The 14,070-nt window shown below is 39.9% G+C and overlaps 1 protein-coding gene across 2 annotated transcripts in view; it reads left to right on the top strand.

Moving 5' to 3' along the window:
• The window catches only part of FMN1 (formin 1), a 419,120-nt gene extending 405,267 nt beyond the window's left edge, over positions 1-13,853 (top strand). For both annotated transcript variants that reach the window (XM_032261251.1, XM_032261252.1), the window contains 2 exons: positions 3,007-3,091; positions 5,528-13,853. In XM_032261251.1, the coding sequence (XP_032117142.1) occupies positions 3,007-3,091; positions 5,528-5,572 (130 nt within the window). In that variant the 3' untranslated portion in view covers positions 5,573-13,853. The remainder of the gene's footprint in view (positions 1-3,006; positions 3,092-5,527) is intronic.
• Positions 13,854-14,070: the final 217 nt, after the last annotated feature.

The raw sequence follows: 14,070 nt of genomic DNA, 5'->3' as shown, positions 1-14,070 counted from the left end.
TTGTATGGGTTCAGTTTAAAATTATATGCATAATGTTGCATACTACATGCAAGTAACAATAGCAGCTTACATTTATTCAGCTATTACCACCTGCCTGAAGCTACACTGCTGTTGCAGGATACCACCACTTACCCAAAGCTAGCCTCTGGGTCAGGGGTTTCCTCACTATAGTCCCTTCTGTGGTTGGCAGAAAGATGTTACAGGAAAGGGGTCCCAATCCAGACCCCGAGAGAGGATTCTTGGATCTCACGCAAGAAAGAATTCAGGACAAGTCTGGAGTACACTGAAAGCAGGTTTATTAGGAAAGTAAAATTTAAAAATGTCTACTCCATAGGCAGAGAAGCGTCAAGAGCTGCTGGCTGTCCACTTTTATGGTTTTTTGAAGATATGCTAAGGGGTAGATTATTCATGCCTCCTCTTTTTAAGACCATACAGGATGACTTTCTCATGTTGCCATGGCATTTGTAAACTGTATGTTTACAAATATAGTAAACATACAGTTTACAAATGTAGCAGTGAGGACGACCAGAGGTCACTACATGGCCATCTTGGTTTTGGTGAGTTTTGGTTGGCTTTTTACTGTAACCTGTTTTATCAGCAAGGTCTTTATAACCTGTGTCTTGTGCTGACCTCCTATCTCTTATCCTGTGACTTACAATGCCTTAGCCATCTGGGAATGCAGCCCAGTAGGTTTCGGCCTCATTTTACCCAGCTTCTATTCAAGGTGGAGTTGCTTTGCGCCTCTGACACTGTCTTAAGTCCTCATTGATCCTATGTATCATGCATGTTTACTGTCACGTTTCTTAGGAAATAAGGCACACAGACAGGTCTGTTTTGCAGGGTCACACAGCTATTAAGTGATAGGGTTAAGAATTCTGCAATCAGGCTTTGGATCCTGAGCTCTTGACCATCATCATAGATGGCCTCTTCACTGTATCACTGCAGAATTCTTCACTCTCTCAGTATCATGCTTCTGATACCTGTGATTGTTGAATTTGTGGATCTAGTTCATTCCTTCTCACCATTATACCCTATTCTGCGGAATGAATATAGTACATAAGCAGCATTGCACGTTGCATGGTGGTTAAGACCTATAAAATTGGAGTAGCAAGCATTCTTCTCTCAGACTTGTTGTAAAAATTAAGTTTAATTCAAATGCAGTAAGTAGAGCAGCATCTGGTACAGATTAAGTACCCAATAAATGTTATTTGCTATTGTCATATATCTGTTATTCTATTGAACACATTCATTAGGTTGTTTGCAGTTTTTCCTCAATTGCGTTTTATTGCCACAGTGAAAACTCTGTCAATTTATAATTCTTTTGGGTATCTCCCTACAAGAAGAATTGATGGCTCGTAGAGCGCTTTCAGTTTTACCTGATGTTGCCAAAGCCAGCTACACCAGTTTATTCTCCCTAGTGCACTGTGTGGCACTTCCTATTCCCCGACATCCTCACAGTTATTTTCTGATTATTTACATTTGCCAACCTTATGGGTAAGAAATACCTTCATGTTGAATTAATGAATTTTTAATAAGTTTTACTGAGACACTATTTACATATTCTAAAACTCACCCTTTTAAAGTGTACAATTCAGTACACATTAGTATCACTCAGTAGATAGTGGTTTTTAGTATGTTCACAAGGATGTACAACCATTACTTCAATTTGATTTTAGAGAAAATCTTACCAGTTAGCAGTCACTCCCCATTTTCCCCAGCATGGGGAGACCCATGGTTTTGGTAATCTGCTTTCTATATGGATTTGCATATTTTGAACATTTCATATAAATGGGGTCATGTGTTTTCCGATTGGCTCCTTTCACTTAGTGTTTTTGAGGTCTATCTATGTTGTAGCATGTATCAGCAAATTCATTCCTTTTGATGGCTCAGTTATGTTGTATGGATACACCACATTTTGTTTATCCATCAGGTGATGGAAATTTGGTTGCTTCTACTCTTGACTATTATAAATAATGGTTAAATAATGGTTCTGTAAACATGCTTTTTTTATATAGACATGTTTTCAATTTTTTATAGACATGTTTTCAATTTTCTTAGTTATACATATGTATCTAGCAGAGGACTTGCTGGGTCATATGGTAATTCTGTGCTTAACATTTTGGAAAACTGCCAAACTATTTTCCAAAGCAACTGTAACTCTAGAATCACATTAACAATGTATGAGGGTTCCAATGTCTTCACATCTTCATCTCTAGTACTTGTTATTGTCTGTCTTTCTGATTCCAACCATCCCAGTGGATGTGAAGTAGCTTTCCATTGTGGTTTTGATTTGCATTTCTTGATGATTAATGATGTTGAGCATATTTTTATGTGCTTACTGACCATGTGTATGTCAGCTTTGGAGAAATGTCTATTAAAATCCTTTGTCCATTTTTAGAGGAGGGGGTATTTGCCTTATTTGAGTTTTGAGGAGTTCTTTGTGTTTTGGACACAAGTCTCCATCAGATATATGATATATAAATATTTTTCCCATTCTGGTTGTGGAGGTTACAGTAAGCCGAGATCACGCCACTGCACGCGTCTGAGCAACAGAAGGAGACTTTGTCTCAAAAAATAAACATTTTGCCCATTCTTTAGGATATCACATCTTAATTGATGTGAATTGGTGAATTTTAATATTTGTGCTTTCTCATTTCCTTAGAACTTTTTTTCAAAATCATCTCAATATTACCTGCTGAGTGGATCACAAGCCAGAGTACATTGAAGTAAACAATGCTCTGGGTACACAGATTCCATCTGTCAGAAACTATCACATTGTTTACAAAAACAGTCTTCAGCTAGTGAAGAAAATTAAGTTTTGATAAAGCTGAGACGCCTTCACACCTAATTAGGGTTTGAATTTAATAACAAGTACGGAAAAAACATTTCAGTATTTTCAAATCACTGATAGATTAATTCAAAAGCATTTGAGTTTATGTTTAACCTGCCTTACTTTTTCCTTCTTTCCTTTTCCCTCTTCCTGCCTTTTCCCTATTTCTATTTCAGGTTGAAAATGGCTCAGGAGTCAGTCAGCAAGTTGACCTCAGAGAAGAAAGTGGAGACAAAGAAAATCAATCCCACTGCTAGCCTGGTGAGACATTTTTCAGCATAACCTAATGATTTTCATTAAAATTGAAGTGTGTCCAGGAGTGTGTCTGAATTCAAGGGCTAAAATTCAAAGCTGAAATGTAATATCCAGATTCTCATTTCCCATCCCAGAGTTGCAGGTGGGAAAAAAAAAAAAAAAAAAAAGGTGTGGGTCGAGGTGCAAAACATAGCTTTATGTTTTTCCTGTAAATTCCACATAGATCATTTCTGATTAGCCACGTTTAGCCACTTGCCATTTCACGTCCTTTCATACTCTACCCACAACACAGTCGCCCTTATTGCAAAGGATCTTTCTCTCAGGATGTTTAATTACATTCATTCTCTTCAGTTCCTTTTCCCCATTAAGGAAAAAGGCAGGGATTCTATTTTGATAGTTGGGAAATTTGAAGTGCACAAAGATACAGCCTACCTAGGGTCACTTGGTAAGTGGGTAACAAAAACCAGGACCAGATTCTGGGCCTCCTAACATCTCTTCCTGTGCTGGAAACCAGCAGTCTCCCCAGTCTTCTAGATTTGAGATTGCACTGTCCTCCAAAGTCCAGTTTTCAATAGAGATCACAATGAATCTCCACCTAGGTGATACAGACAATAGTCAGAAGAGCTGCATGGTTAGAATCCCAGGATGTTGAGAAGGAAATGGCCTGGGTTCAGATCACAGCTCTGCCACTTAAGTAGCTGTAAAACCTTAGTAAAGTTACTTTGTTTCTTTCTCTTCCATGAAAAGAAGTATTACCTTTTCCTTGGGGTTATTTTGAGAAAAGTGAGAAAAGACTTGTAAAATGCCTTAAGAGCTTAGTAAGTATTAGTTGTTTTTCTTGTCGCTGTGAATTTCAGCTGCTTTGGTTGACCCTGCAATGGGGAATGGCAGTGAGTAGGAAGCGGAAGTATCACCCCTCCCCTCTAGGAATTTTCAAACGCTACCCTCTCTGGCCTGATGTCCCACAACTACTTATTTAGATATGATTATCCTTTTTGCTGGATGCTTCAAATCCTTTGAAAATGTAGGTGGGATCCAAATTGTAAAGTGAGATTATTTCTGTGGATTGACCATGGTGTTTCTCATTACCACCCCATGAGCAGCTAAATGAATGTTTCATGAGGTTGATGAATGAGAAATGGAGAAGTCAGGGCTATAGAGTTGGTCAGGAAAAGCCATTGTTGAGGACATGGCCCCTATTCCCATTTGATGGTATATTTGTGACATGCATTTGTATGATTTTCATTGGCAGTCAGCTGAATCCCGATTTTTATCTTCCTTCATCAGCCTCTACCTCCTTCCTTCAGACCTTTTATTTGGGCCTCTATCCAGATTTTTACAGCCAAGCCTGTCCTCCAAGGCAGGGAGAATGGGGTCACCCATGTAAACCAAAGGGAAACGGTGGGTTTACGACCTCCCCTGTGAGCAAGCTCCCAGTTGTGATCCTGAGCGTGTTGGAGTTGATTCTTTTATTGCCTGTTAGTGTGGGTGGGTGGAAACGAGGGAAGAGCTTGTAAATGGATTTCTGATTCAATTTTCCAAGTCAGGGACGGGGTCCAAATTTAGGATGAGTGTCAAAAAATTATCAACTTAAGCTTATGTCTAGGCCAACTTAGTAATTCACTGCAACATCACATCTCATAGCTCACAAGCAGCTAAGGATCCATTCTCAAAGGCTTCTCTCTGCATCTGCTCATTCCAAAAGAGTGTGTCCTTCTCCTTTTTAGCCTTCTAATTGTCCTCCCCTAAGAGCAGGCACACCCATCCTTACCATACTCATGTGTTTACTTCTCTGGTGTCACAGATACTGTTAGGGTCCGTGTTTCTGTGTGGTGTGCCCCTATTTTTACATCTTCCCAGCAGATGCCTATGTCCCTCCCTTTAGAAGGCTGTCCATGAGGAGGAAGCTCAGAGAATGAAGGGCAGAACATCCATGGCAAATCGGGAACTTCTGTCATTCTGTAGAGACTAAATCTGGTCATCTCCCATTTTGCATGGCTTTTGTTGAGTTCTGCCAAGTTTATTATTTGCAAATACATTCAACTTGGAAACAGTTTTTTTTCATATCTAGACTCCTTAAAAGCTATTTCTTGATCATTCCCTAATTCCATCAGTGGGCCAAGGGTAGGGTGGAAGGAGTCCTGGAGTAACACTGCAAAGTTAGGTCTTTGTCACAAAGGAGGAAAACAGAAAAGACCACCCTGGCTTGGTAAAGGCCCTTGTTTTAGATGGATGTAGTTGGTAGATTGGCTGGTTGTTGATTTCTTGTTTGTCTTCTGGGGAGTAAGGGTAATAGGTAGGGAGGGGCAGATAACTGAGGGCTTAGGGAAAGAACAGTATTTCTAGGCTGTTTGGCATAATTGCACTCAGCATTCTAGACCAAAATTTAACAAATTTATCAAAACTTATGAAAGGAATGACACATTTTTTCCCCATTAACAGAAAGAAAGACTGCGTCAGAAGGAAGCCAGTGTGAACACCAACTAAGATGAAGACACACAGAAATGATGGCACTCGCCATGGAGAACCTTGCACACATGCTCTTTCTGACCCCAGGGCTGCAGGACGTTCTTGAGAGATGTTACTAAATGTTTTTTTGCTCATCTCTGAGGTCATCTGCAGAGTGCCCCATGCCTTTAAGAAGTCCCTTATTAAGCCACAGGAACAATGGGAAACTATTTAAGGGAACACTGCAGAAATATTTGATTATTATTTCTTATTGAAGCCCAAAGTCCACTCTGTTATAAGACCAGAAGAAATACCAAAATTTTCTGCAACTTTTTTTAAAAGCTGAAATTTCCAGCTTTATAACCAAAGCTTGATATGTGTCACATTTTCACAGAAGAGAGAAACGATCATTTAGGACAGTTGCCTTGGGAAGAGTTCAAGTCTTTGTCTTTACACCCTGCTGTTTTGATTATTGGTCTTAGTTTTGATCCTATTGCAGCAAAATCCTGCAGCATCTTACTCTCCAATAATGTTGCAACTTACCAAAACTATTTTTGGAGGGGTCTAAGAATATGTGTTTTCCAGACTAGAAAAATGATTTTGTTGTTATTCATGTAATGGAAAGGAGAAAAAAAACAGAATTGTACCTGGGTAGAGAAAGGGAGATAAACAGCCATAAACTTCATCCTGGAGAACAAGTTATCATGCAAGGACTAGACATCTGTTATTAAGTGAGTCCCATTCTTGTTTCTGTATCAGTCCTTCATGGTTTTGTGGGCCAGCAGAGATTCTGCACCCTAACTCTCAAGAGAAACTAATACCTGAGCAAGCACAGCCTTAGGGTCAGAGAACCTGCTTGGACAAGGGACCCAGTGGCCAGAGCACCTTTCACATTTTGGATCATTCGTAAATGGGCAATGTTGTGTGGACATGCCGCCGAGTTCTACGTCGTGTGCTGTGACTGTGCAGCTGGACCTCCCCCACCATCCCCAGGAGGCAGTTTCCAGACAGGAGAGCAAATGCAACTCACAGCCTCCACTCATGACCCTGACAAGGTGTGTGAAGTAGGATGAAGCAGGACTGTTTAATGTCAAAAAAAACTTAAGGGCAGAAAAAAAGTTTCTTACATCAAAATGAAAACATTACATTAATATGAAACTCCGAGTGGATTATTATTCATAGGCAGCTTTTGTGACCCTGGCTCTTGAGTCACATGGGGAAACCACCTTGGACCTCTCTGACGATGTTGTCCTTAAGCCACCTCTCTGAATTTATCTTGTGAGGAGTGAAGATAGGACTGGATATGAATTGAGAATATGATCAAAGACTCATTTTTAGGCCTTGAAGGAGAGGCCCGAGCTTTTTCCTCTAATTGGTAGAGGACTGTCCAGAGATGAGCAAGCATCTTAAATTCCTTCCTGATCCAGCCACCACATGTGGCATGCCCCTTGCTCCACCATCTTTCCAGAACCCTTGGACTTGCCAGGTGCCTGAGCATCTTCCCAGGATATGCCTGCCAGCCAGCAGCCACTCAGGAGTGCTCCTGCAATAGATCCAGTAACGAAAGCAGCACCATATGTCCTCATCTAATGTCAGCCTCCGGAATGAAGTGCAGTCAGGATCAAGTCATACAAGCCATATTCATACAGGTGCTAACCACCTTTTCTACTGGTTCAACTGAAAGGAATATGGTAATATAATTGGATTTTTTAAATTCAAAATAAAGGAATGAGACAAGCAAAATGGCAAAGCTGAGAAGGAACATGCATGACTAAAAAGGCTTGAAGTTGCTTGTGAGCAAGCCGCTTTTTATACGCTTTCTTAGTTTTCTTGATTTTCACTTAACTCTGAAGACACCCAAAAGAACTGATTAATTAAAAACTAATTCCACTCATAGCCGTCCCCGTGCTCCTTCTAGTGTTATGCACAAAAAAAGTGCCCGTTTTATCCATGCCATAGAAATCAGCTCCGAGTTCTGTGGTGCCCGCAGAAGTCTAAATCCTGGTAGGCTGGTAAGAGCAGCAGGTGGTTTGCAGTGGAGTCACTGCAGCCCACTTCAGTCTCCAAATAGGATGCTCATGAGACATCACTAAAGGTAAGCAAGGTTGTCACTGTGGCCACGTAACTCTTCCAGGGCCAGTGCTGAAGAATAATGAGTGAAAACACTTAATTGGAGCTCATCCTAGTCAACAGACTAAAACTTGGCAGTAAAATGTCTGTTTCTACAAAGCAAGATTTGCCTGCCTCGGTTAGGGAAACCTGGTGGTTTTGTCACACTAGTCAGTGTATTAATGTTACTGTTTTAAGACATCATGACAAAATCTTCATTATTCTCACCTAATTTGAAACCTGGGATGCCCCCTCCCAAGTCCACCAGTGTACCACATTGTTGACACAGCCTTCATTTTTAACTCAAGTTGATGCTCAGTAAAGGTCAATGATGGTTTGTTCAAGGAAGTTCATCTACAATAATCTGGAGTCCTTGAAAATGATCCCTGTAAAATGCTGTTGAGCTTGTGTTCAGTGCAACAGGAGTGTCTAAACCTTCCCTGGAGAAGAGGTGATCAGGAGGCCATTTGGCAGCTTGAGCACATCCAGCCAGCAGGCTTTAAGTGGCTGTTGTAGGAATAGCCCTCCCTCAACTACAAAGCAGAGTAGCCAGTATTGCTATGCCGTGTCTAACCAGACACTCACACCTGACTTACTAGTTACTGAGAACCCTTAGTCTACAAACAAGTTCTTCTCTTCCTAGACAAAATTCACTAAGTCTAAGGACACAATGTGACAGTTCAGATTCTTGCATTAGAAATTGACAATAAGTGTCAGAGCACACAATATCATAAGTTCCATAAATTACACAAAATATATCATAAAATATACTATAGACATGTTAGGTAAAAAGCATCAGGCCCATCAAGCATCAAAAACCAGGTTATGGCTCTTACCTCAAGAAGCGGCAGCTTATGGGGAAAAAGGAATAAGAAAAATTGTGGCCAAGCAGAAGTGGATGTATATGACGGCAGTGGAGGCCCAGAGGTCTCAGGTGATTGCCCTACTGCCCAACAATTGCCTTTTGAATCCTTATGCTGATGGTGTCTTTCTACACACTCACTGCAACTACTCAGGAATTATGGAGAAAGATTTTCTGACATCTGAGAAGTAGAATAAGGAAACCCAGTGGTGCTATTATACTCAGATTGCCAGTATGGTTGAGAAATTGAGTATCAGAGGGCATGCTGGTCTCCCCTCCCATCTATCACGGTCAGAAGAAGCTGCAAACCTCTTCTTGGCCTCCTTCAGGTACCTCTTGTTTTCTTAAGTACCACAGAGAATAGTGCTTCCTAAATGAATAGTTCATATACGGCTGGTAAAGAAAATGGAAAAACTGAAGGAAGGAATGTAACATGTTTGTAGAAATAACCCCTCCGGTAAGATAAGTCATTTTTTTTCCCCTAAGGGCCACAGTGAGATGTAGCAGAAGAAATGTGTATTTGGGGCAAAGATTTACCTGTTGGCCTGGGATTGCATATTCCCTCTACATGATGCTGTCTGCAACAGAGAAATTTTCTTAATTATATTTTTCCTTTCTTGAAAGTTATGTATCCTCATTTCTATTTCTATTTCTGCTTCTCCCTTGGCCACTTCATTGATGCAGATCATTGCACACAACAGCACAGCAAACTGCACTAAGTCAGTGTGTGACGGGGAATTAGCAATGGACACTTGCAGGCTCTTTTTCCCAGGAACCAGGTTCTTACATTGACAGGGGAAGCTCTTCATTCCCTGACATACTAAATTGGTCAGTTTTGTAGTACTCACCTCTGCCCACAAAAACAAAGATAGAATCAATTTGGAGCTTTATATGGCAAAGAGAAAGAATACGTCCGAAAATAGCCTTCCTCCCTCCCCCCTCCCATATATCTGATCCAAATATCAAGTATCTGATTTTATAAAGTAGTTTAAACTGCCTTTTTAAATTGCTGTCAAGAAGCATCAGGTATATTTGAGCTGCTTTTTTTTAATCCTGTCTATTCTAATCAGAGAAAGAAATGGCCGAAAAGTGGAGAGGAAAGAAAAAGCTTCTGTTTTTTAAAATATTTTTATAGTAGTTATTTTACCTTTAGGGACCCTACAACTGAAGAGGGTGGAGAGAATAAGGAAACAGACTTTTCATATCTGCTTTGTCTTCATAAAGAAACCTGCCACACAGATGAAACCAGTCTATGTGGCCAAACTGATTGATAGGATTTGAAAAGTGGGTAATTTTTAGCCTTTCCAGAATGCAAATAACTTGCTTGATATAGTTCCATTTTCCAGCTATAAACAATCCAGCTGCCTGGAATCTTATTAGTACAGAAGCGGCTTTAAAAAAGCACCCTCGAACACTGGACTCAGCAGATCTTTCTTCTTTAAACTTACATAATGATATTCGTATCTCCATTAGCAATTGAATCCAGGCATAACCAGGCACAGTTACACAGCTGTATGTGACCGAGAAGCCCATTTTGTGTCACTTCTGCACACTCGTCAGCTGTTGACACCTTATTAGACGCACTGCATTTTTGCTTCACAATTCTTCATCTCCCTTCCCAAGGAATGGGCAGTCTACCAAACTCTTCCAGATCAATGCTTTGTTGGAAGGTGATAAATTTAAGAGAATTTTAACATGTCAAATTTGAAGCCAATTCAGTAGCCTTATTTGTTCCAAGACTCTTTAACCAATACTGTGATATAAAGCTAGCATTTGGGAAACTTGTGTAGTAAACAACTGATTTGGAGACATGAAGATATTAAAATGGCAGCCAGCTAACTCTGTCTCTTGAGCCACTATGCGGTTTCTACCAATGGAAAGATGACGGAGGCAAATTAAGCCCCATTCAGTAGGCCTGCTGTCCAGTGGAACTTACTGAACTCATTTCCTCCTCTATCCCCAGGCCCTTCTCCTGGCTACTCTGGTGATAACCAGGGGCATAGAGGACCTTCTCTTCTCCAATAGGGTAGTTTCCTGCAGTCAGTAGCTCACATGAACTCCAGACTTTATTTTACATTACATCTCTGAAGTACTTGATCTGGGGAAGATTGACTTTAATTCCATTTTTATATGAAAGTGGTAGATAACAGCCATCAATTTATTTTTCTACATTTCCTCTAAGCTTATGTAATTTTGTTTTTAAATATTCTCTTAAATATACTGAGAATCTTCTGTCTCCTTTTCTAGAGGCTGATCTAACTACACTTACTGGCTGTTTTTCCAAGCTTTGTGTGAAACTTGGTAACACTGGGCCAGCAAAATGCAAAGTAGACTACAGTTTCAGGCAGAAAATCTCATCCAAAGAATCCGGCATGGATTAAACCTCCACCACACTATAGCTCTCACACGGGCTGAACATTTTCCTAAACTCTACCTGTGCAGACAGTGAGAGGTTCTCTGCCTTTGAAACTATGAGAATGTCTTAAATGACTATTTCTCTCTATAGTATGAGCTGCCAATGCATTATCTTAGTATATCAAGAAGGAACTGTCAGGCACACATTAGCAATGGTTTGTTAATGTCCCTGTCAAAGTTGTACCTACTTTCCTTGTTTTCTTCAGGGGCTTTCTTCCACTTTCATCTCATGAAACAAATGAGTTGATTGTTCAGCTGGGTTAGCTTTCCAGGTCCATCTTTCCAAAATGAAAGGTTAGTCCCATAGACCACTGGGTATCCAGGGAAATTACTCTTTACCTCCTCATGGCCTGGATGGTAGGTGTTCCTAGATTAACTCTCTGGCAATTCTTAGTATGGATTTTGAATTCCAGACTTCTTTATAGGAGATGTATAAAAAGGAATTTGTAACATACAGAAATTATACTGCTCTTCCCAGTAAGGGACTGAAAGGACATTTTAAATCGTTACATTTTAGATGTTTTTGTGAACTATGAATATCTCCTTTTTCCTCTCTTCATGCTAACTTGTCTCTAGATAAAATCTCATTTCTTCATGCATCGGACCACAAGGCATGAAGAGGGTAGCTCAGACCCACTGAGACCGTGTTCTGCATAATCTTTGAAAGGCTTCCATTTCCATTGAAAACAAATCCATGAGAGAGAGGGAAAGTCTAGTAACGATTTTCCTGTTTGCTCCTAGTGACACAAATAAGTTTTAGGGATCTACCCAAGGGATAGGTCTACTCCAAAACTTAATTTTATAATTCTATAATTTCCCAAGGCATAATGTGACCCTACTGTCAGCTAGATGTCTTATCTTCAAAGAATGTAAGCTTTAAGGACTTCCCTTAAAGAACCAATGTAAAAATACTCCTAAAATGGCAGAAACTTTTCAAATTAGAAATTGAGTAATTTTTAAGAATCTTGAAAGAAATCATTCATTTGTCATGGTCTTTTTCTTTCATTGAGTTTTAAGAGTTTTAATTTAGAGTAGCATGCCAAGGAGGATGTCCTTGGACTTTGATTTAGGGGATCGTGCTTTGGCTTGGGAATAAGCACTGGCCTGCATGCCCAGAACCTAAGTGAAGGCAGTCAGCATCCTGGTATGAATCGGACCTAGCAGAAATGTAAATTACTTAAAAGTGCTTTAGAGTTTAGTTTTCTCAGTGACACCCTGGACCCTGGATGCTGCTGTCTAAAGTGCATTTGGTCCATGCAGTTCTATGTCTTCATATAACTGGGGCCTTGTGAGGTTGCAAGCAATGGGATGGGCGAGAAAGAAAGGATGCATGGAGGAGTAAAATTTGAATGAGGCTAACGCAATGTTTTGCTGATAGATTACATTGTTAGGGAGCTGGTGATTTGGGGGCATGGTTGTATCATTGGCAGCTTTTCAGTGGAAATTGAAGGCATCTCTGTTAGGCAGATGTGAGTGCCCATGATCTTGTATTATTTATCAGTGCCAGACAGTGTACTGGAAAAGCAGGTACCGCAGTGAAACTGGTCTGTACTTGGTTTAACAGCTCCAACAGTTTCAAAATCCGTGGGGCTACTTGTCCATAGACCCTGTTTACTGCATGCCTGTTCAAAAGTCATTTTGACGTCTAGCTTCGTTTTGCCTTTTTCCTTCATATTCCGTGGCTTTTTCTTACGTTTCTCCCAGACCCAGATTTTTTCACCCCTCTGCATCACAGACAACCAAGTGTCTCCCTCGGCCCCTCCTCCATCCCCTCATACCCTGTGCTCCATTCTCAGCCGCTTGGACAGGGAACCCCGCTGTCACCAAGGAGCCCATGTGAGACACACTGCTGTGACTGCCTCTTGTTAATGTCAGCATCACCTCATCACTTAGGCAAAAAGGAAAATCCATAAAAGATGGAAAATACGTCTCTTTTTCATTTTATTCTACTTTAAGAAGGTTGGCTGGGGTGGGGGGCATGTTATTCTAGGTCTTCAATTTCTCATAGATTTACCTTAAACCAAGGCCATTCTTTTGATAAATTTGTACATCAGACCGGATCACCAGCTATGATGCGGAAGGCTAAATTTTTGAATCTCAAGTAACTTTTTGTGCTGCTGGACAAATCGATTTAATTCTGTGCAGGCAAACACTTTGAATCATAAGGCTTTTTATTGCCATTCCATTCTTACTACTACTCATGATTCAAGCATCTACCCCTGTTCTGAATCAGGACGTTGACACTTTGTGATTATTTTCAGATGAACAGTAAGTGCTACACTCTTGAAAGCACTTAAAGTGTGAGCATGTCCTAAATTGTCAACCATTTAACCTGGTAAAACATAGGCTTTTCTGTTTAATTATTAGACCAATCTGTAGATATAAACTGAAAGGGTTTTAGGCAGTAATGAAGACAGTTGGGAAAGGAGAAGGCACTTTAAAGACATGAAACCTTATGTTACATGCCCTTTGATACTTTTAAGCATAATCTCATTGGATTCAGGTATTTTTCCCTTTGCTTAAAAATAGGTATTTCTAATTTGTTTGCATATTTAATTTTGTCAAAGCTGAGAAATGTTCATGAGTTTATAAATGCCATTTGCAACCAAATGAAGTATTTATTTTTAAAAAGAAAGGTTGAAGGAACTGATTTGTACATAATAAAAATATGTGTATATTTTTTTTTCCTCCTTGACAGTACTTGGTCACCATATCAAGTGTATTTTTGTACATAATATATATTGATGAGAAAAGTGTCACTTGTCTATTCAAGAAAATTCTATCTCTGTGATAAGTTATATTTATCCTAATCTGTTGATACCTCTATTCACTTAAGAGATAGAATTATATTTTTTGGAATTTGCAGCGAATTGCATTCATGGCTTTCAATTGTAAATATGCTAAGGGTATTTTAATAAATCTGGGTTTCATGTCCATCTGGTGTGCAATGCAGATTTGTTTTCAGGTGGTGTGTAAAGCAATATCCCCAACAGTAATGTGGAGAATACCAGTCATTTCTAACTTGCATTTCCACTCAGGTACACTATTACTACTCTGCACAAGAGCTGGGTCTGAGTAAGTCTATCATTTTTATCTTCCTTTTTCTCCCATTTGTACTCTATCAACTGTGGGGAACTTGGCCAGGCATTCA

This window comes from Sapajus apella, unplaced genomic scaffold, assembly GCF_009761245.1.
Source record: "Sapajus apella isolate SASKATOON/1434 unplaced genomic scaffold, GSC_monkey_1.0 scaffold122, whole genome shotgun sequence".
Lineage (NCBI taxonomy): Eukaryota > Metazoa > Chordata > Mammalia > Primates > Cebidae > Sapajus > Sapajus apella.
This window is presented reverse-complemented; position numbering and strand designations above follow the sequence as displayed.